The sequence below is a fragment of the Apiospora marii genome, assembly GCF_038362585.1.
Source record: "Apiospora marii strain CBS 49790 chromosome Unknown utg000002l_segment0_segment0, whole genome shotgun sequence".
In the NCBI taxonomy this organism is placed as follows: Eukaryota; Fungi; Ascomycota; class Sordariomycetes; order Amphisphaeriales; family Apiosporaceae; genus Apiospora; species Apiospora marii.
In genome coordinates this window covers 4025120-4046288 of record NW_027117373.1, presented here as the reverse complement: position 1 = coordinate 4046288, position 21169 = coordinate 4025120, and the positions used below count along the sequence as shown (strand labels likewise).

The following is a 21169-nucleotide window of genomic DNA, read 5'->3' as shown; positions in this document are numbered from 1 at the left end:
CAGCAGCCTGCCAGAACCAAAACCTGAAAAAAAAGAAGATCAGAACCTGCTCAAGTATCTTCTCCAAAATGATGACATGTCATTTCACATGGAAAGGCCTCTTTTTCTTTTTTCTAGTCGACGTTTTCCCCTCGAGCTATATAAGTTTTTCAGCTCGTTTGGTTGTCGTTCGTCGCTGCTAGCTGCATGCTTCTTGAGAGAACGAGAAAGTTAATTGGGTTTCCCAGTGGAGCTCGGTGGACAGCCGAGCAGGCCTGGCCCCGTTGATTGAACCGAAATGATGTTAAAAGTGAGTCAAAGAAATCAGTGAACCTTCGAATTGCGCCGGTTTCAAATTGCGCTGTCTCGTTGGCTTTGGTTGGTTCTAGCGCCCAAGATGTAGGGCGACACGGGGAGCCTGTCTGAGCAATATCCACTCTCTCTCACGCAAGCCGCGTCGCCATTTGTTGCACGTCTTAACACCTTCCTGGTCCTCGGGCAGCTCCAATGTTAGTGTCCGTTGGCACAGGAAATCATGAGTCTGCGGGCTATTTGCTGACTGCGTGCGTTGTTGCATGCATGTAGGAGTATGACTGCAGCACACGTCGAGTGGTATGACTGACTGCCCTCGGTACAGAGAGGTATGTAGAAGCTTGTTATTATGGGGAAGGGGTATGGAGGCGGCGCGCCAAAAACGAGGCATTCGACTTCGCGCCCTGACACCAAGGATATGCCTGGAACTATCTCGATTGAATTGTGGAATCACGTCTGGCTGCCCCGACAATTTTTTTTTATTTTTGTACCGTATGGCGTAAGTCAAGGCTAATGACAGAGAGAGCGGGTATGAGGGGTCGGAGGGGCTCAGGGTTCCCTGTCGTTAGGCGGATCACTTATGACGAGCCCCTTTTTCTTCATCGGTGTTTCGCGCTCGGGCGTGAACCAAACAGGAAGCCGGAGCAAGGCAACACGGGCCAGAAGGAGGAACCGTCCACGAGATAATGGGGATCCTTGACGGATCTATCAAGTTAATTCTGATGGTGCAGCGGTACCTGGGAAAATGCCTGCCTGGATAACGGAATTGAAGACGGAATGAGTTCAGATCGAGGTTTGCTGGACATCAAGTGACAAGGTCCCCCGCCAGCGAGTGTGGGGATTCGCTTTTTTTCACTTCAGGAAAAGAGGAAAAAAGATGTGTGGGGATATGAGAGGATTCGGTTTTGGGCTACATATGCACCCTTCTGCGTCAACGAGATTGGCTTGAATTTAATAAGGCGGGCATGGGCATTGGAGGTTGGGAGCAGGTACATGCAGGTCATATCATGTCGAAATAGAAGTGATATTGATTGCAGCTGGAGCTGAGGTCAGCCTCCTAACACCCATCGTTGATAACACTTGTTTGCCCTGCATCCATGCATTTCCATTCGGGCCCGTGAAGCGGAAATTGAAGTTACCCGTCCCGTTCGATGTGTACGATACTTACTTAAAGTACTGTCACGGATGTTTCTTTACCAAAGGTGGCACGATGGCAGGTTGACGTTGAAGACCCCGGGTGGGGACATTGATGCACTGAAGAGAGGAAAACGTCTCAATGCTGGATTAGGTACCACCGCATGGCACATGGTTCGTTTTTCTCTCCCCGTTGCTTTTTCACAGCTGTACTCCCGGATAGAAGTTCCTGTACTGCACACACTTCAAACGCAAGTACGCCTTAATAGGTACCTGTAGCCAGGCAAGCTAGGCGACAGATGAGCAAGTCTGCTGCGTTTAGCTGCATTAGCTGCAAGACCAGACAAACAGTAGTAGACTAGAGAGGTTGGAGGAATCTCAACATGAATCTACTTGAAGTCGTTGTGGACAAACGGCATTCGTCGAGACCTCTCGGCGTCAGAGCCCGCTTGCTTTCCATTCGATACCTGGCAAGACCAGGCAACCTGGGGGAAGAAATCAATCGTTTTTTTACGTGCAAATAGCGGTGACGCGTGCCTCCAATTTTGGCAAAAGTTCGAGGTCTCAGGATGCATATTCGATGCGGCAGAAGTGGGAGAAAAGGAAGCAGCGAATAGGCGTTGAGTCGCTTGCTGAACCAAACCAAGCAGACGTACGTCGAATTCAATGCCGTTAGTGGAGGGGGGGCCCTGTAAGTACCGTGTGAGGGTGATGGTCAATGTACTTCTCCAAAGTCGAGGTCCCAAGTGGGCCAATCAGACGACATGACCCCACCATGGAAAGAAAAAAAAAGTTTGGGCTTGACGGGCTCGTCCTCGGTGGCCTATGTTTTATCCCTGGGGGAGGGCCTTAAGTGAGAATATTCTCTCTTCCCTTTTTTCCTCCCTCAAGGAATCAACCAAACCACCCAAACCACAGACAACGAAGTCGCCCTACCAGTCCACAGGATCCATCAACAACCAGAACAACTACGTCGAGAAACAATGCCTTCGGCCGTCGCTGAGCTGTAAACGCCCACTGCGGGACGTCCCACCCCCTCCTGGGTGCGTCCCGTAGTCCAGCAGTTCACCGAGATATTTCAACTCCAGATCCGACCTCGACGATAGTTCCCCTACAGACTTTCCACTGTACCGGTCCATTCTGCCACCAGAAGGGCCATTGAGGAAGTCTGACCCAAACAGAACAAACTTCGTACCAGGCCTTGTCAAGGCTTGCACTTGAAAACAAAAAACTTAGATTGACGATACTTGATATTTCGATTGGTCCCGACACAACCTGCAGAATATCATACCACCTACCCGCTTACCATTGATTGATTTCGACAACCATAAATCAATAACTACCCTGCAGACGCAAAGGGTAGCTTTAGACATATTTGGCCAATCTTCGGAACCACTTGCATCTCAGTTCGGTTCCATCGCATCAGATCGAGGAAATTTTTGGCCTCACCGCCGTTTGTACCCATTTGGAGATCGTCGAGGCCAAGATCCTTGTCGACCCCTGCATAATCCACATTCCACATCGCGGCGCATCTACACGGCCACGCCACACACAGCCCGATGTCGAGAAACGTTCGGCCGAAGGCCCCAACCACACCCGTCAAGGCGTCCAAGAAGCGTCGAGGATCCGACTCTTCCTCGTCGCTCGACCTCTCCGATGAAGAGGGCGGATATTCGGGTGTGGAAGCCATTACAGACTCCGAGGATGAGGACGAGGATGATGTAGTGGCGGCCGAGGAGGAGCAGATTCTAGTCAACGAGTGGCGGACTACCGCCCACAGCTCCCCTCGGCCGGTTGAGTCCGACGACGAAGGTGACGATGAAGATGAAGACGAAGACGAGGAGGAAGAAAATGACGACGATGACGACAGTGACGAGGACGCAGATGAGAGCTCCAGCTGGGAAGGTTTCATGTCCGACGGTAATCAAGATGCCGCTGCCGAGGTGCCGCCTGTCAAGACTGGCAGTGTATCCGACACGGCGGTAGAACGAAGGGTTCGCTTTGACGTACCTGACTCTGACGGTGACACAACCGACACAGACGAAGAGCATGAGCATGGTTTCTTCCCTGACATCTTTGTAGACCAAAGCTCGTTGGATCCGTCCTTCCGCCGAGAAATCGAGCAGGACGATCCTGACGACTCCTCCAATTCGGGGGGTTTCTGGGATATTCATGGGCCACATGACGGTGGCGTGGATGTCATGGGCACATTCGGTGATGGTGACCTTGATTACTTCTTTGAGGACGACAGCACCCCTGTCGCAACTCCCGGTACAGCTCATGAGCCTTCCACGGGGGTTTCTACCCCTGTTGCGTCGCCTGAGAAGTTCTTTGAGGATGAAAACTCCCTCGACGGCTACCAGAGTGAGTGGCAGAATCAGACTGTCGTATTCATGTTTTAAGCTAATCCCCCCTACCAGGTGATGGTGACACTACAGAAGACGAAGCCCCCCCTGAGAGGCCTCCACGTCGGAAGATCCACAGAGATCAACCTGAGGAGGTCTCGGACTCGGATGCTACCACCCTTATCAAGCCACGTCGCGGCCAACCCCGGGTTGGTCGGTTTAACCTGGAGAGTTCCGGGAAGAAGCCAGTGGCTGTTGTCAATCCCAGGACTGGCAAGCTGATGATCTTCACCCCCCAAAGACTACGACGTCTTGACTTGTCTCCTGAGCAGTTCAACTTCCCCTTCTATGAGCCCCTGGGCCAATCCTCTCCTTTGCTCAGCAACTCGGGCAACCTGATGATGGGTGCCATGTTCTCGTCCAACACATTTGGCGATTTCATGAACACTCAGCCTGTCGGTCCCATGGAGGCTTTCTTTCCACACACCACCGACAACACTGCCGCCGAAGAGGAGGAGGAGGAGAGCTCTGATGATGACCTGGATGAAGATGAGGAGGAGCAAAAGCTGAATGTTGACGACTTCGTGGACTTGGGAGACGGTTCGTCTGACGACGAAGATGTCAACGCGGTCGACGAGGGCGAGGATCTGTTCGCGGCTACATTCGGACGTCCGGCAACTGCCAACAGTAACAGCGACGTCACATCCCTTCTCAACCACTTTGAGACCAACTCCAACATTGTCGGCGCCTTCCGCCGAGACCAGGCCAACTCGCAACTCATTCGCAATGGCAAAGCTACCCGCGAATCCCTGGCCTTTTCGAGCCCTTATTTCGAAGGCACCCTCCGTGGCATTAAAGATGGCCGACTCACCGACACCAACATCCCGATCTCACCGCTTCGCAAACACAAAAAGAAGTCTAGTGTCTCCGAGAGCCCCATGTCTGGTGCTTCTCAGAAGCGAAAGGCTTCTTCGGAGCAGCACCTAGGCCACAAGAGGCAACGCAGCATTCCCGATGTCGATCTGCTGCATATCTAAGGGACATATCAACCAACAACAACTCAATGCGCCGAGTTGGATGGAACCCCTTCGACTTCCATCAGAAACCCAAAATACGAAGAATGGACGGCATGGCTGAAAGAAGTCATCCCTGGCCACCTAAACTAGTTAGTTCGCTTACTACTGCAGCGTTTTCTTTACTGCTTTCTTGCATGTTGTTCGAGGTTATTGTTTTTTCAGCGCACAAAAGCGTGGCTTAGATCTGGAGTCATGGCTTCTGGTCGGGTTCGTCACAATGTGTGACGGTGGTAGACAAAAGTGATTGTATTGGTGGGATTGATTCCATCTTCCGTGTGTGTGAGAGTATAATTCATGGGCACGCGCGCCTTAATCCAATTGGTTCTCGGGTGATGCTGGTGGCTGATAGTACCTGACGTTCAACTCGAAAGAGGTACGGGTGGTGCTGCACGCCAGCCAACACTCAAGTGGCTCGACATATCGTCGCTGTGGAATTGGATTGGTACGCCTAGCTAGACACATGAAATCAAAATATATTGTAGTTATCTCTATATCAAGCTTCCCGATGAATGCAAGTGAGTGAAGATTTGGTGGTGTCATCTCCCGCTGGCTGTGAAGCATATGCATATGCAGATCTGCGTGGCATAATAACCTGGGCGACCGATCACCAGGAGAGTGCTTTTTCGCGCAGACCTGTCTAACCCATGGGGCCAGCCTATATACGCATTCAGCGAAGCGGCAGCGTTATGGTCTCCATAAACCCGCGCAACCAATCGTCTCATCCCATTGCCCGTCGAGATCTAGGGTGGTGGAGGGCTTGCTTTCCCACGAGTACGAGCTCACGTTGGTGGCCAACCGGCTTGGCCTCCGAGCGAGCGAAGCCCAGCAGGAGCGGCCGGAGAGTTGACGGATGGTGCACCAATATACACGGCTGAAAATGACCACGGTCGAATTCCATTTTTCGCAGGCTAACCGCGAGATGCGACGGATATCCATCCCTAGGGGACCGTTCTGGTTGCGGGGATGGGGTCGAGTTGCATCCGTTCCCGAAGTCATGAGGTACAAAAAGGAAACTGAGGACAGGCCAGGGGGGAAAAAAGAAAGAAAAAAAAGTACAACATCCAGGATTCCCAGTGTTCGTCGACCCTAGTACAGTTGATCAGAAACTACCACCGCCAAGAGCCGTTATTGTTGATGCCCACATGATGGTCCGGCCCAAGGGCATTAGCCACGAATTCCACGGCCACGGATGCACCGCTGGAAGCTGCATACTTGGTTGGCGGCACCATCTGCGCATTTTGTACTCAGAGAGATTGCCATACGGGTTCTGCCGTGACCTCCTTACAGATCCGCAGGATACTGTCAATCTCCTCCGGCGGAGTCCGCCCCAAGCCGCATTTTGTAGCCACGCCAAAGGGGAATGGTAGGACTTTTTGGGCCATCTCGATGCGTCTCTTGGTGCCCGACTCGTCATTGGCATGCACCAAACCAAGGAATATGCGAGGTGGCAGCGACCCGGGCGCATCGAGTCTGAGACGGGCCAAAGGCGCAAAATACTCGGCATCGTTTCGTTCCTTGGGCACTGGCAGGTGAATCCATTCCGTGCGCGGGCCGAGGGCTTCTCGTTCGAGAAGGGCGTTGGCGAGGTCTACCAGGAGCGATGTATCCTGGGGCTCGATGAAATGCTTATGCCTAAGATCGCCGTAGCAAAGATGGAAGGCGATCTTGACATCTTTGGGGATCCGCTCGCAGAGCCTCGCGATGCGATCAACAAGACCTGCTTGCACGCCTCGGGGGGATGAAAAGTAGGCTTGGTGCCGTGGATCTGACAGCCGTCCTTGTTCAAACTCGAGGGCTGTCATCTCAAAGCACAGGTCCCATTGGATCACCAGGTCAGCGTGGGGGATCTCGGTTAGAATACGATCAATGGTTTCCTCGAGGCGTTGTTCATATAGGGGCTCGATCGCGTTGGCCAGTTCCGGTTTTAAATGGCCTGCCAAAACGCTGTACGGCGAAGGCAGGCCAATCTGAAACCGAACACTGGATGGAATCATGTGCTGTTGACGGAGTCGTCGAAATTCAGCGTATGAGGACAGGGCCGCCTCATCGTATCCCGTAGGTCCAATGTCAGCGAGCGTGAAGGCCGGCCGGCCCAATGCGGGGTCGGGAAGCGGGATCCCGCCCAGCTCGTTTCGCCGAGCCACGAGGGGAAAGCGTTGCAACTGCCATCCAATGTAGTTCCATCGCTCGCCCGTCTCTCCATCCGGCACAGCCGGCAAGCGGCCAGGAAGAGCGGTAGTCAAGCGCATGAAGACCTCCTGCGGCGAGGTTCCAGGCACGCTGCCGACCATGAGCACTCCAGTAGGCTTCATGGTGGTGCTGGGTGATGGGTTTGAATTGCGAATTGTATGGGAATACGAAGCACAGGCTTTGGTTGGTTTTCAGTCAAATTTGCCTTTCTAGTCACGGTCGCGCGCCGCACCCTTGATCGGGACTCACTTGCCTTCAATGCGCGGGCAAGCTGCATCAGTGGCCCGTCGACGCAGCCGTAGTGATATGCCCGCGAGGGGACTTGGGACGTCACCAAGTGTGTCCGTGTATGGTGGTTTCTAAAGTCCAGCACGTAAGGGATGGGTGTACAATGCAAGGGCAATTAATGGTTGGTCATGGCAAACGAATAGCCCCTCCCGCCCATGCTCCATTCTGCATGTCGGGGACCCTTCGGCATTTACGCTGCATTAGTTAATGGGTATGATTACTATGAGAAAGAGAGCGGGCAGGATCTTTAATACGTGAAAGAATTACCTGTTACGATAAACTATGGACTACCAGTAACGGACTCGAAAACAGCAGGAATACCGGCTTCGGTAACGCTGAAGCAAAGTGCTTTGAGGGACGCAGTACAAAACTCTTGCGTCGCTAAGCACGCATAGCAGAGTTCCTCTTCGGGCTCTTCCACGGCGCGCGATGCCATCTATTGCATCCATGGTGGTCTCAACCGGCCCGAGTGAGCAGCCGCGCCGAGTGCGCCCCAATGCCTCAGCGCTTCGATGCGATCCTTGTCCCAAAAGACAAACCCTTCCCATCTCCACGAGGAGAAATCACGCACCAAGGCGATCCAGTCCTGGTCTTGAGGGACGACGATAGGTGGGGGGTCGATCAGGTCGACGCCCCATCGGTCTCCTTGGACGTCACCCACGGCATCCCTCCATCCCCACGGGGCTTCCAGCGGCGACGTAGACGCCGCATTGGACGGCTCTGAGGGAGGAGACGGGGGTTGAGCAGCCTGGGAAGCGGATCGGACTAGTCCGCTCGTGTGCAGGAACGCGTATTCCGGCCCGTATAGTGTCCCGTCCACCCCCACACTCCTCCGCCTCATCGAGGACGTGCCATTGCAACAACCGCTCGACGAGGCTCGGATCCGCGGCGGCCGCGTCCGCCACCCGGCGCTGCAGCGTCAAGAGCCGCGGGTAGTAGTCGCTGATGTACCGGCCTCGCGGGACGGCCGGGAGAGCGCCGCCGCCGTACATGGCGGCGACGGTGGCGTCCCGTCGGGCGGCCAACTGGGCCTCCCACCACTCCGGGGTCGGCACCACCCCCTCGGCCGTCTTCTCGCAGTCCCGGAACGAGGAGCACAGCCAGAACGCGAAGCTGTCGGCCTGTGAGATCTGCTCCAGCTCCCAGGGCTTGAAGAGGCCCAGGACGCGGCTGAGGAAGAAGTTCTTGTTGTACAGCGGCGGCTTCCCCGGCACGCAGTACAGGTTGAGGATAGCCTGACGGCGGACGAATGCTTGTGACAGACGGTGTCGCTCCACGTCGCTGAGACTCCAGGTACCATCGACAGTTACCGGTTGCGACTGTTGCTGTTGTGGCTGGTGGTTCTGCCTGAAAGTGTGCTCGAACTTGTGGAAGCGAGACCGCGCGTAGAGATCGACCAGGAACTGGACGACCCTGTTGATCCGCACCACCTGCACCGCTTCCTCGACAGAGACGCCCCCCGCCAGCCATTGCCCCTTCCCTGCCTGGAAATGGCGCCGCCACTCGGCCACGATCTCGTTCACGCGTTCGCGGTACAGCTCGGCGGGGCGGGAAGTAAACGGATGCAAATTGGTATTAGCCAGAATTATGGCATCTCGGGTGGCGGGCCCCAGCTGGTTGGCACAGATCCCGATCAGGGTAGACGCCTTGATTTGGAGGAAGATCTGGTACAGAGTGGGCGACGCGCGAATGAGCGCGTGGAGATCTTCGAGCGATACGACCGCCGTCAGGATGAGGATTAGCACATCGGGAGGCAGTTCTTCAAGCTCCAGGGCCATCTTTTCTTGAGAAATTTCACGTAATTGACTGAAATGATGCACTTAGATGACCAAAAGAAACAATTGGTTCCATAGATGTTGCGTTTGACGAGCGGGTAGCGAAGCGACCTGCTTTCAGAAGTATGTCCAGGTCTTCACGAGTACAGTCGGTGGCGCGCAGCAGCAGTTTAGCGGTCTAAGCAATGGCCTGGGGAGACCCCGCTTGCTTCCCTGCGGGGTTTGCTTAGCGCTACCGACTTCATGCTACGCTGTGAATCCCCAATAGTCGTGTAATAAAGTATCAACGTCAAGTATTTCAGACTACCTTGGCTTCGAGGTCAAAGCAAATGAACGATTTTAACCATATTGAGTTAAGTCGAATATCGGGGATGAGTTTGAATTCACGCTTTGATTCGTATAGGTACCGGGGTTTGAGGCTAGTTCGTCGCTGTCATCTTGGGATTATCGACCAGTGTGTTGGAAACTAAAGGCACAACTGTGAAATTCTGCCACGAAAATATCTTCTCATATTTCATATATGCCATAATTTGCTGAGATATCTAGTTCTTCGCCTGGTATGATCGTTGCCTGGGCGTCCCATTGGTTGTCTCCAGCCAGGCCACCCTCGACGTGCTGGAAATCGTCTGCTGGTAGTTTGGTGTTCTGACCGATAAAGTTCCGCCAATTTCCTTGCAGTTCGAGGGGTAGCTGAATGTCGTGGTCCCGCTCGATAGCCCGGCGGTTGATGTCGTGCATAACATCCAAATCCCACAAGGTCTCTCTAGGGCACGCGAGCTTCTCCATCAAGGCCATCGCCTCGAGACGAAGTGGCAAGACTCGACACTTGAGGGCGGCAAAGTGCAGCACGGGGGACAGGCCGAAATCGAATGAGAAGACCCTCCTGCGTGTCGTGTCACCGGTTGACTCGCGGTAGGCGAGTTCTTCACGACCGAGCTGCACAATGCGCTCAAAGTGGGCGAGTTGCGCCTCAAAGGGTCTCATCGGGTCGCCATCCCGCCTCAGGGCCGTCTTGACCCAGATCATGCAGCAAAGCCAACGCATCTCCACGCTTCGATATATGGCTGAATGCGGGTGCTGCGATGATCCCCCGCTGCCCTTTCTACCCCGGAGCTCTTGCAGCCGGTAGAGCCACGAGTCCAAGTCATGACGGAGTTCGCGCAGCGACGATGCGAAATTGGCCGGTGTGCTCGACTCACCGGGGAGGCCAAGACTGTACGGATCAGACACACGAACCAGGCATACCGTGCGGGCCAGGAGGCTATCCATAGACTCCCCGACCTCTGAGACATCCTGGAACGGCTCGTCCGGCAGGCCTGGGCGCCATGGCAGGATCGGGAAATCCAAGAGAGTGGCACCGAAACAGAAAGGGAAAATGGAGAGATGGCGGATGATGGGAGGTATCTCCGGGGGAGGGTCTTTGCAATATTTCAGGAGACTAACCCCGTGGCGGCAATGCTCGATAGCCCCAACATGGTTACTCCGCAGGAACTCGATGCAGGCGAAGAGTATGGACAGGAAGAGCGCGAGACCAACGTCAAGGTCGAGAGACGTGGCGGTCTGTCTCAGAGCCCTGTTGTAGCAGCTCAGCGCTGCGAGCTCCTGTCTCTCGGCATCCAAGCTGGGATTGTGCGCTTGGTCCAACTTCTCGTAAAGCAAGCTGATGGCCAAGACGGCCTGCCGGGCGGGGACATCCTGCACGGACAGCTGTAACACGGGGTGCGTCCAGAAGTAAGTGTACATGGGGCCCGAGAGCGCGGGCGCCACGACGCAGCGGAAGTAGTCGAGGCCGCGCATCTCCATACTATTATGGCGTCCATCGCTAGGGACAATCGACGGCCGGACCCGTAGCAACTGCATCCACGAGTACGAGCCAGGCGGCGGCGCTTCGTAGCCAGCGCAAGCGCGGCGGCTCTTCTGGCATCGCAGGCAATGCGGCTTAGCTTCGTCACATTTCACTTTCCGGGTCCTGCCGAAAGAGGAAACTAGATTGGTTAACTCCGCCGGGCTGTAGATCAACGGCAGGCGAGAAAAGAGGGATCCACTGACTTGCACGTAATGCAGCCCGTCCGAGCTTTCTCAAACCCTTTTCGTGGCATGGGGCGGTTGGGCTGCTGCCTGTAACGCTATTGGCAGACGTATGCGGCGTACTCTCCGTTGCAAGATGCCCAAGCAAGCAGCTTGGTCGTGGGTGGTGCATTGGTCTGCGCATCTTGGTAGGGAACTTTTCGTCGCGAGGGTTTTCGGCTATCGACGTTTGATCGCATGGTTGTGGAGAAGAGACCCCCTTTCGTGGGGCAAATGCGAGTGAGACCTTGGCAGGCACAGCCAATCACCAATCATGCATTTCGGCAATACCCCTTACAGTACGGGTCCAATATGGTGTATGTATCGGTTGGTATTTGAGGTAGATAACTGAAGGGTTACCTTTGTCGACGACGGATGATATAGCAATTAGTATAGCATTGGGTGGAGGTTGCTAGATTATTAGGCTCACTATTCTTTATGTCTTAAATCAAATATCTAACAGTGAAACCTCGACTCAGACCGTTCAGTATGGCTGAGCTCAACTTTAGCAAGTGTGCTTCGATGCTTGGTGGTGGGTTAGGAGTTGAGCATGTTCAGTCTCCAGTCACCAGCAATGTATACATCTCATCATAGCGTGAATCGCGACAGAATTCGGCGTTGTCCCGAAGATCCTGAAGCTCCCGTCGCCGGTCAGCATGGCCAAACCACTCCCGCCAGTCGTTGATATGCTCCCGAGCCCGCCAGACGTCAATCATGATCTCTTGTGCGAGGTCGTGAAACTCTTCCACCTCATCTTGGTCTCCATCGTCATATTCTTCGTTCTTGTTGCATGACTCCCATTCGTCGATGCACAGATCCAAGAAGAGAATCAGCGTCCGCCACGCCAGCTTGGGTGCCTCGGCAAAGGGACCCTCCAATAGCTGGCTTCGGATCTGGTGCAAGTAGGGTTCCAGCTCTGCAGGCCAGAAATGAGCCGCCCGACGCTTGGGCTTCTTGTCGCAGATCTCCCTAGCTTTGGCGTTTTCCTCTTCCGCATTTTCGAGAATCGTTGTGGATATCCGCTCTCCGATGCGGTTAGAAGCCGCGAACAGTTTCTCCTCCATTCCAGCCCTACCGGTAGTCGCCTCATCCTGCAGGGCGCTCTGCACGAGCGACTTCAGATCTTCGGGTGAGAAATTCTTGAGAGCATCCTCGGCAGCTAAAATCGGGTAAGCAGAATGATACAGACATCGTCAATTGGGTTGAGGGGTCTGACTGACTGTAGGTCGGAGCGACAGCTGTCTGGGACTTCTTTTTCTTTTTCGCAACAGGCGCATGACCAGCAGGATCTGACCCGGACTCGTCAGTCTCGCGCGCACGTTTCCTGCTGGCTATTGACTGTGAGAAATCGGCCATGTTTCCTTGTCGTCGTCAATTGTGGTCGCTTTTCTGGCGGCGCGCGACGCGTCTACAAGGTGGACGGACGCGCCCAAACAAACAAGCAATTGATTCTTGCCTTGCGGCCCAAACAGTGGTATCCCTGCCAGCCTGCAGCCGTTGAGCCTTTAGCGCCGTAATACGGGGCAATCTAGTGGGGTGGCCTTCCCCCCACGACCCTGACTACCTAAAGTGCCTAAAGTGCCTAAAGTGCCGCCCCACGAGTTTTTCCTTCTTGACCGGTCTGCTTACTTACCTCGTTTGAGAAAAGAAACGGGCTGATATCTTTATCAATTCCTGTATTATCATCATTAATTCGCAGCCGCGTGTCTCTAGATAGTCACTTCTATATCAGCGGTCATGCGAAAATGAGCGTCGTAGGGCTCACCATAACGCATCAACCCGGCTAGTTTGTTCCTGTCGCTTATACGAAAAGGGGGCTCCTCACTCCCACTAGTACCTTGCTGCTCTTAGTCAACTTTGCCAACATGCAGCGATATCCAATGGTTCCTAGCTGCCGGGACGGTCGCTTGGTTGAGAGCAGTACTTACAGTCTGTGGCGAAATCGCGCGAGCCTTGAGCTTCAAGCAAGTTGTGTGGACAACATTGGCTCACGCAAGTGTAAAAACACAGCCCCCTTCACGTGCACCTTGACTGCAGGCAGTCCTCGATATGATTGGGCCAGGATATCATGCGAACCCCTCATCTCGTTCGCTCGTGAGATTCTTATCAGGCTCTACACTTTACAGAAGGCCTCCATCTTTGATTTCGCGCTGGAACTTGGCAGTCCAGACAGATCTAAGCCATTCCGCAATGGCAACAGCTTCGCACACAGCAGCTGGTCCCTCATCGAAGCAAAGCGCGCTGGAAGGTGCCACTCTGGCTTTCCAAAACGTGTTGGACGATGATCAACGCCGAAAACTGCTCATGATGAGGCAAGGCTCGGTTCCTGATGCAGGTGCCATCCTCATGTTCACCGCCCAACTCGATTCCATCAACAAGAATAGGAAGGGTCGCAGCTTTGCTACCCCCCTTCACAAGTTCTTGACTTCTATCAGAGACTTTTGCGGCATCATCGATACCTACGTGTCAGCACATCCAGAGATAGCTGCACTGGTGTGGGGCAGCGTGAAGCTGACAATGATGGTGAGCATACAGGGCCAGAACATGTCCGTCTATTATGCTTACTTATGACTGAGTAGCTTGTTGCAAACTTCGCATCATACTACGAAGCGACGTCAGGTCTATTCACGACACTAGGCGATCTATGTCCGCTGTTCTCCGAGTACCAAATTTTGTTCTACAGCTCAGCGGGCCTACGCGATTCTTTGGATGACTTTTATGCGTCCGTCATTCGCTGTTGTAGTCATGTAGTCGTGACAATGCAGCGTTCCTGTAAGTGCGTGCCAATTGTTGTCGAGACTAGCGACTGATATGAACACAGGGGCTACCCAACTTTTAAAGGTGTTCCAATCCTCTTTTGATCAGGAATTCAAGCCGGATCTTGAGGATATCCAAAGACATGCCCACAAAGTTGAGAGCCAAATAACTCTCGCCAAAGCTCAAACCGATAAACAATTTCAGAAGCTCCAGGAAAAAGAAAGAGTCAAAGCCTCGGAAGGCAGAGCCCTAGTGAAGCGACACATCACTCGTACCGATTGCAGCCTGGATACCTTGCAAAGCTTCCAGGTACAAAACAATAGAGAGAAATCTCGTGAGTTGGTCGATAGCCGTCATAATCAACATTGGAACCATTTAGTAACGTTTCGGATAGGCAAACGAGCAAGAAAGCTTTTGGACTCGCTGTCGACTTACAACTACTCACGGTCATTCAACCACAGTACTCGCAAAAGACATGGCAACACCACAAGTTGGATCCATGAGACCCCTCAGTTCCAACGATGGTTAGAGGGAGATAGTTCGGTGGTCTGGTGTTCTGGCAAAAGTAAGTCGAAGAGAGTTGTCCACGCTTCAAGTATACTTCTGACCGTTGGTAGTTGGATGCGGTAAAACTATCGCCGCGTAAGTGTGCCATAAACTTGGGTGTTGCTGAGAAGTTTCACTGACCATATCATTCAGAGCTAGCGCGATCAAGCGTGTTCAACGGCCAATAACGATAGCCAACACACCTTTGATCACCTACCTGTTCATGCAAACAGATGACGTAGACTCACTTAATGCCGACCTGGTTCTTCGTGCCCTTTTACGTCAACTCTTGGACGAAACAATGGTTTCTGGAGAGTTAGGAGACGCTTTGCACAAGATTGTTTTGTCTTGGGACCCGTCCGAGATAGGCAACCTATTCTTGAAGCTGATGCCTGCCCCACAAAAGGCATATATCTTCATCGATGGCCTTGACGAATGCGACAGGACGAATCGCCGACTGTTGTTCGAGGTGCTGTCGACGGTTATCACTGCCGCTGATAATATCTGCTTATACTTGTCTGGCCGCGACAGTGTCAGAGACGACATTAGAAAATATTTTCCGGTCTATGAACATATCTCCTTGGATTGCGAGGCTACTCGTGATGATATCGCCTGTTACATCAACGACGTAATCGATGAAAAGCTGGAAGAAGGAGACCTTGTGGTAGGAACCGACGAGCTTATAAAAGAGATAAAACATTCACTGGCGAATGGAGCTCAAGGAATGTGAGTGTTTCTATACATGACTCTTCCCAGACCGCTTTACCGACTGAAGCTGCAACTACAGGTATCTCTGGGTTTATTTCCAAATCGATGAGATATGTCTTCAGGTTTCTGATCAGGACATTCGACAAGCTCTCAAGGATCTTCCGCGGGACCTAGCTGAAGTGTTTCAACGAGTTTTGCATCGTATCAATCTTCATCGACGTGGTCCGGTAGCACGGAAAGTTTTCCCTTGGGTTGCTGCAGCAAAACGGCCCCTAACAATTGAAGAATTACGCGAGGCCATTGCCATCGAAGTCGGTCAGAAGCATACCGAGGTCTCAAGACTATGCAACGGCATGGAGAACATAGCTTCGTGGTGCGAGAATCTGATCAAAATCGACGAAGAAACTGCCTTGGTCCAATTTGCACACTCAGCCGTGAGAGCCTTTTTGGTCGGTGCACCTTCCGATTCAATGCTGGCGGAGTTTCATTTCGACCTCGAAGTTGTTGATCATCACATAGGAGAACTATGCGTTACATATCTCAACTTCAATGACTTTAAGAAGACCATGACTGTACGGCCAAAGCCGATACGGTTCGACCCATTGCAGATAGCACCGATAGCTCTGAGCCCGGTCTCAAAAGGCGCTGCGCTGATGTCAGGATTCATTACCGACTTCAACAATACGCACTCTCCTGGTCTCTATCGAACATCTTCAAACCTTTTCCCGGCACCAAGTTCCTCAGTAGCAGAAAGCTTGAAATCCAGCCATCCTTTTCTGGGATATGTCTCTACCTACTGGGTTGCACATACAAAACAATTTGGACAGATGTCAAAGACCTGGGCACTGTGGGAATCTATAGTGATCCACGGTCATGTCCTTGCGAAAACACCATGGGTTACCAGTGAAAGGTCTTTGGGAAGAAGGGAAATCGAAGCTCAAGACCCGTTAGTGACATGGGCATGGACCAATGACCATATTGCGATCATACGCCTTTTAATGACACACGGGTGGCTCTCCCTAGATGACGCAGCCTCCAGCTGCAACATGAAACTGTTCGACATGCTTCTAGAAGAACACATGGCTGACCATGAAACATCGGAGGACTTGATCAATAGTGCGTTTCGAACAGCAGTGCTTCTTGGCCACGTGGACATTGTTGTTCGGCTGCTTTCTACTCAAGATATCAATATCAACGCACGGATCATTTACTATTCTTGTTCCAATGCGCTGGGCATAGCTCTGAGTCGGGATATGAAATATACCCGTCGCCTAGGCAGGGTACTTGCAGCTGGAGCCGACAAAACGACTACTCCTGATAGACTCCCGAGTTTGGAATACAATCCCTGCACACGTATCAAGTCAAGGTCCTTATCAGGGGCTTCACCGACCGGAACAAAGGTAGTTTTGGGGATCACAGAGATACTTATTGCTGCGGGTGCAGATTCATCCGCAATAGAAGGGAAGGTCTTGAAGAATGCACTCCAATTAGCCGCTGGCATGGGCCAGCTGGAATTGGTTAATGTTTTACTTTCTGCCGGAGCCGATGTCGAGGCGGGAGGTTCACCCAAAGAAACCCCGCTCCGGCTTGCTGCCGAGATGGGCCACCGCGAAGTGGCGAAAGCCTTGCTTTCTGCTGGAGCCGATTTGCAAGCAGATCGATCTGCCGAAGAGGCTCTCGAGAGAGCCGCTCAAGAGATTTGCACAGAAAGGCATAGTGGTTTTTTCTTCCTTGCCAGAGCCGAAGAGATTGTGCAAGGAGTTTACTCCCGAACAATACTCTATGTAGCTGCGAATCATGGGCATCTGGAGGTTGTTGATCTACTGCTTACAACTGGAGCCAAGATAAATCCGACACAGATTACATTTGCGCTTTCGGGAGCCGCGAGGTCTGGTCATGTCGAAGTGGTCAAACGACTACTTGCTGCTGGTGCTCAGGTAAACGGCAGTACGTCAGATGACTTTCAAATCGAACTCCTTCATAATCACGCCATAGCTACGGCCAAAACCAAGCCAATCTCGCGTAAAGGTATTAAATTTGAGCGGACCCCCCTTTTATGCTGCTGCTACTAGCGGAGACAGCCCCGAGGTCATAAATGTACTGCTCGTTGCAGGAGCTGACGCCGACCTCTCAGATGACAATTTTGAGACTCTGATCTCCGTGGCTGGAAGAAAAGGAGAAATTGGCGTTTTACGTTGCCTGTGGGAGGCCCGTGATATATCAAGAGCTCGCCGTGCCAAGCTGATTTCTCTATAACTGGTTTAGCTGAGGGAGTTTAACAAGGTCATTAGTAGTCTGGTCCAACAAGGCACGAGTCTTAGGCTACATCAAATCGTGGTTATTGATACCCATATGACACTGCAATTCTAATGTGGGTAACTGGTCAACGATCAAATCCTTTCGTTCCTGTCAAGTAGTACTAGTCACGCTTCTTACTTAGACTAGCCAAAATCTATGCAAGCTCTAATAACTTTGCTATTAGCACTTTATAGCCCTTCACCGCTGCCTCTAGGTCCGAGATATCGAGGTGCTCGTGGTCAGAATGTGCAACAAGAATACTACCAGGCCCGTACAGATACCGCTTGTGATCCCCCCTGAGATTGGGGATATCGGTACCATAACTGAGCACAACAGTTTTAAACCCTTGGAGCCGAGATTAGTGACAAGAATGAGGTCGGCTATTGCCGTCGCTGTATCGTACTTACCTTCAACGTCATAGTTGAGGGATACTGGACCCCCACGCACCAGTGAACTCGACCTGGACCTCCGGAGAGGCGTCGTGCACCGCCCCCATGATGACCGCCTCGGTGTCGTCCACCCTGTCCGTCGCGAGCCGCACCAGCGCGGCCGCCGAAGCCTCGGCCGGGATGACATTGTCCGCCACGCCGCCCTGGATGACACCGACGTTGAGCGTCGTGTTGCCGAACTCCTCGCTTCCGGGCAGTTCGGCGGACTGCAGGACCACCAGGCCGCGGATGAGCTTGTCAATGGCATTGGACCCCTGCTCCGGGTAGCCCGAGTGGCCGGCCTTGCCCTGGGCGGTGAAATGAACGCCGATTCCGCCCTTGTGGCCGCGCCCCAGCTTGAGCTCGGTGGGCTCGCCGAAGATGGCGGCCTCCCAGGTCAGGCCCAGGTCGTTGGCGGCAAGCATGCCCCCGCTGCCGTCCTCCTCGCCGACCACGAACAGAAGCGCAACGTCTCCTTCTGCAGCGATCTCGTTGCTCTGGCGCAGCGACTCGACCGCAGCGATCTGGGCCGCCACGCTGGCCTTGGCGTCCACGGTGCCGCGGCCCCAGATCTCGGTGCCCCGACGCTCGTAGGGCAGGAAGGGCGGCACGGTGTCGATGTGCGATGTCAACATGACCCGGGTCCGGTTGGAGTCGCCTAGGTATGCGAATATGTTGTGCCTGTCGTCGTTGCCTCCGGAACCCTTGACTGGCTGGGCATACACGTTATAGCCGCGCTGCTCGAGGTAGTTCTGCAAGTAGCGGCCGACTTCACCTTCGGATCCCGAGACCGACGGGATCTCGACGAGGGACTGGTGAAGCTCGAGGAGCTCTGAGAGCTGCGGGGTCGTTTCTTCATAAGTGTTAATTCTGGAACGTTGCGCGAAACCAGATCGCGATAACGAGAGGGCCATGAGTAAAAATGGAAGGGCCATGTTCAAGGTGTTCATTGCCAGTGCCTCTTGAAGTTGCGTGTCCCGTCTCTTTGCTCCGTGATATACGTAGGCAATTAGCTCAACAGATGTTGGGCAGATACTTAGATGGCAGATGAGATTTGAGGCGTTCCTCGTCTTTTTCGGTTCTCTTGATTTGAGTCACTCGTGGCGGCGCCGCACTCAAGTAGTGGAACTTGAGAGCGGGTTGTAGTTGGAGAGCCCATGGGGAATGATGCCATAACACGATGCATCGTCATGCAGCCCCATTCTCACGTTATCGCGCACCAGTAATATCAGGGCTCGGACTCGATCCGCATACAGCCACTGCACCCAGATTGCCGAACGAAGATCGTATTGGGAATGCCAGATCTCAGAAGTAGGCAGCGCAATGCGTATCAGTGCCAAGAATAACACTGTTAGTCATTGCGGGAAAGAATTACGGGGGTGCCAGTCGTAAAGCCGGGCGGTATGCAGGGCCCCGTCGGATCTGTACTCATCACAAGCGGCATGGGCGCTCTGTTCTCCGAACATCTCGGAGAAGATGATACCCGTTGTTTACGTGTTTCCAACCGGGCGGTAGTACGCCGTGCTGGTCAAGCAGGAGCTTCGGGTGGCAAAGTGGGTCTCGAGGGCAGACCAGGTCAGGGGTTTGAACCGCTCCCATCGGCGACCCACGACTGTACCATTCTCTCAAACTCAGGTCACCATGAATAGCAACCCATTCTTTAACCGCATCACACCTCTTGGCAGGAATTCTGTCCCTTCTATCGTAGCATTCTCGAGACGCTTACTCTTGCATGCGTTAGTCGAGCACCGATAGACTGGGAGCTAACCGACTGTTGTTTTCAGAGCCGCAAATAGATTGTTATTTGAGTATTGTGTGCCAGAGTGATCAGTGGATTTTTCATCACGTCTTGTAATTTCTGTCTCAGCCTGTGTTATCTTTTGTCTAGACGCATCTGATTTTGTCACTCACGCACCACCAAACTGCAACGCTCTTCATCATGACTTAGACACTTCTTGTGAAATGTTGTATTTGACACTTGATCCACTCTGGGCGACCTTCCCCAAAAGCGATCGTCTCCTTTGCCTTCTACATGCCTTGTCACTCCTTATATCTTTTACGTTCAGTCATATTGTCTCCAGGCTCTCGTTTCTACTACCTGCTTTCCTGCTTACCTTTTACAAATTTGCGACATGGGATCATTGGCCGCCTTTACGTGGCGGAAGAGAAAGGGCGTTTTAGGCCTTTACGGCATCTTTGCTTTCCTCACGCTCGTCCTGACATTCCGGCACCACATCCAGCGGATCCAATACGCCATCAAGCCCCCCAAAGCCCCTAAAACTTCTTTCATCCCCCAGAACATCTGGCAGATTTGGTTCCAACATGAAGGACACAGGCTAGAACTCCACGAGACGGCTACATGGATTAAAATGAACCCAGATCACCAATACAGGCTAGTCGGCCGCCAATGGGGTGACAACTACGTCCAAAGGCAGTTTGGCCAAGCTGCCGACAAGGAGCTCGTCGACACATACCTAGCGGTGAGCAACCATGGCATGAGATCGGACATCCTGCGCTATCTGCTCCTCTACACCGAGGGTGGGATATATACCGACATCGATACCCTCGCCATGAAGCCTATCAAAGACTGGATCCCCAGGCACCTGCGAGATGCCGCCAAGCTCGTCGTCGGCATCGAATTCGACCGTCGCGATGGGGTCGAGTGGCCGGAAATACCCCACGACCTCCAGTTCTGCCAGTGGACCATTGCCGCCGCCCCCGGCCACCCGGTGTTCCGGGTCATGGCCGACCGGGCCCTAGCCTCGCTCCACGAGCTGTCCGTCGCACATAACACGACGGTGGCTGAGCTAAAGCCGACTAGCTTCGAGACGATGAATTCGACAGGGCCTGCGGCTTGGACGGACGTGGTCTTCGAGCAGATACAACGAGCGCGGCCAGACATCACGACTCTAGCCAACTTGTCTCGAATACAAGAACCCCAGCTGTTCGGTGACATCTTGGTTTTGAGGATTGATGGATTCGGCATGGCTCAGCCGCACTCGGGGTCAACCAATGATGGATCGATCCCGGAGGCAGCATTGGTCAGGCACCTCTTTCGTGGGGCTTGAATGGACTCTTGAAAGAAGTAGTGAACGGCGAGGGCGTGGAGTCTGGGAGTCTGGCGTGATCCCTTGTATGGGATCTGGTTTGATACAATATGGTCATGACATTATTTTCGATGTAACAAAAAGCAATAATGCAGTCATCTCCTGATGGACTGGCTTTAACCACATATGACGGCCATCATTACGGTAGAATGGAGAGGC

General features: G+C 53.2%; 8 protein-coding genes across 8 annotated transcripts; 3 read left to right on the top strand and 5 right to left on the bottom strand.

The window, feature by feature from the left end:
- Positions 1-2984: 2984 nt before the first annotated feature.
- PG985_002954 (uncharacterized protein) lies at positions 2985-4807 on the top strand (the record flags this gene model as incomplete). The annotated part of the gene is made up of 2 exons (XM_066822723.1): positions 2985-3789; positions 3846-4807. 2 exons carry the CDS (start codon positions 2985-2987, stop codon positions 4805-4807), a joined length of 1767 nt encoding a protein of 588 aa, XP_066690155.1.
- A 1283-nt stretch (positions 4808-6090) lies between these two features.
- PG985_002953 (uncharacterized protein) lies at positions 6091-7158 on the bottom strand (the record flags this gene model as incomplete). Its single annotated transcript, XM_066822722.1, has 1 exon — positions 6091-7158. One exon carries the CDS (start codon positions 7156-7158, stop codon positions 6091-6093), a length of 1068 nt encoding a protein of 355 aa, XP_066690154.1.
- A 602-nt stretch (positions 7159-7760) lies between these two features.
- PG985_002952 (uncharacterized protein) lies at positions 7761-9102 on the bottom strand (the record flags this gene model as incomplete). The annotated part of the gene is made up of 2 exons (XM_066822721.1): positions 7761-8089; positions 8145-9102. The coding sequence occupies 2 exons, from the start codon at positions 9100-9102 to the stop codon at positions 7761-7763; spliced, it is 1287 nt and encodes a 428-aa protein (XP_066690153.1).
- Positions 9103-9606: 504 nt separating this feature from the next.
- Positions 9607-11366, bottom strand: PG985_002951 (FAD-binding protein; the record flags this gene model as incomplete). The annotated part of the gene is made up of 2 exons (XM_066822720.1): positions 9607-11068; positions 11251-11366. The coding sequence occupies 2 exons, from the start codon at positions 11364-11366 to the stop codon at positions 9607-9609; spliced, it is 1578 nt and encodes a 525-aa protein (XP_066690152.1).
- Positions 11367-11720: 354 nt separating this feature from the next.
- PG985_002950 (uncharacterized protein) lies at positions 11721-12522 on the bottom strand (the record flags this gene model as incomplete). Its single annotated transcript, XM_066822719.1, has 2 exons — positions 11721-12325; positions 12387-12522. 2 exons carry the CDS (start codon positions 12520-12522, stop codon positions 11721-11723), a joined length of 741 nt encoding a protein of 246 aa, XP_066690151.1.
- An 834-nt stretch (positions 12523-13356) lies between these two features.
- On the top strand, positions 13357-15199 carry PG985_002949 (uncharacterized protein; the record flags this gene model as incomplete). Its single annotated transcript, XM_066822718.1, has 6 exons — positions 13357-13689; positions 13746-13938; positions 13988-14257; positions 14318-14488; positions 14541-14565; positions 14623-15199. 6 exons carry the CDS (start codon positions 13357-13359, stop codon positions 15197-15199), a joined length of 1569 nt encoding a protein of 522 aa, XP_066690150.1.
- A 2691-nt stretch (positions 15200-17890) lies between these two features.
- PG985_002948 (acetylornithine deacetylase) lies at positions 17891-18817 on the bottom strand (the record flags this gene model as incomplete). The annotated part of the gene is made up of 1 exon (XM_066822717.1): positions 17891-18817. One exon carries the CDS (start codon positions 18815-18817, stop codon positions 17891-17893), a length of 927 nt encoding a protein of 308 aa, XP_066690149.1.
- Positions 18818-20035: 1218 nt separating this feature from the next.
- PG985_002947 (family 32 glycosyltransferase) lies at positions 20036-20971 on the top strand (the record flags this gene model as incomplete). Its single annotated transcript, XM_066822716.1, has 1 exon — positions 20036-20971. One exon carries the CDS (start codon positions 20036-20038, stop codon positions 20969-20971), a length of 936 nt encoding a protein of 311 aa, XP_066690148.1.
- Between the last annotated feature and the right edge of the window lie 198 nt (positions 20972-21169).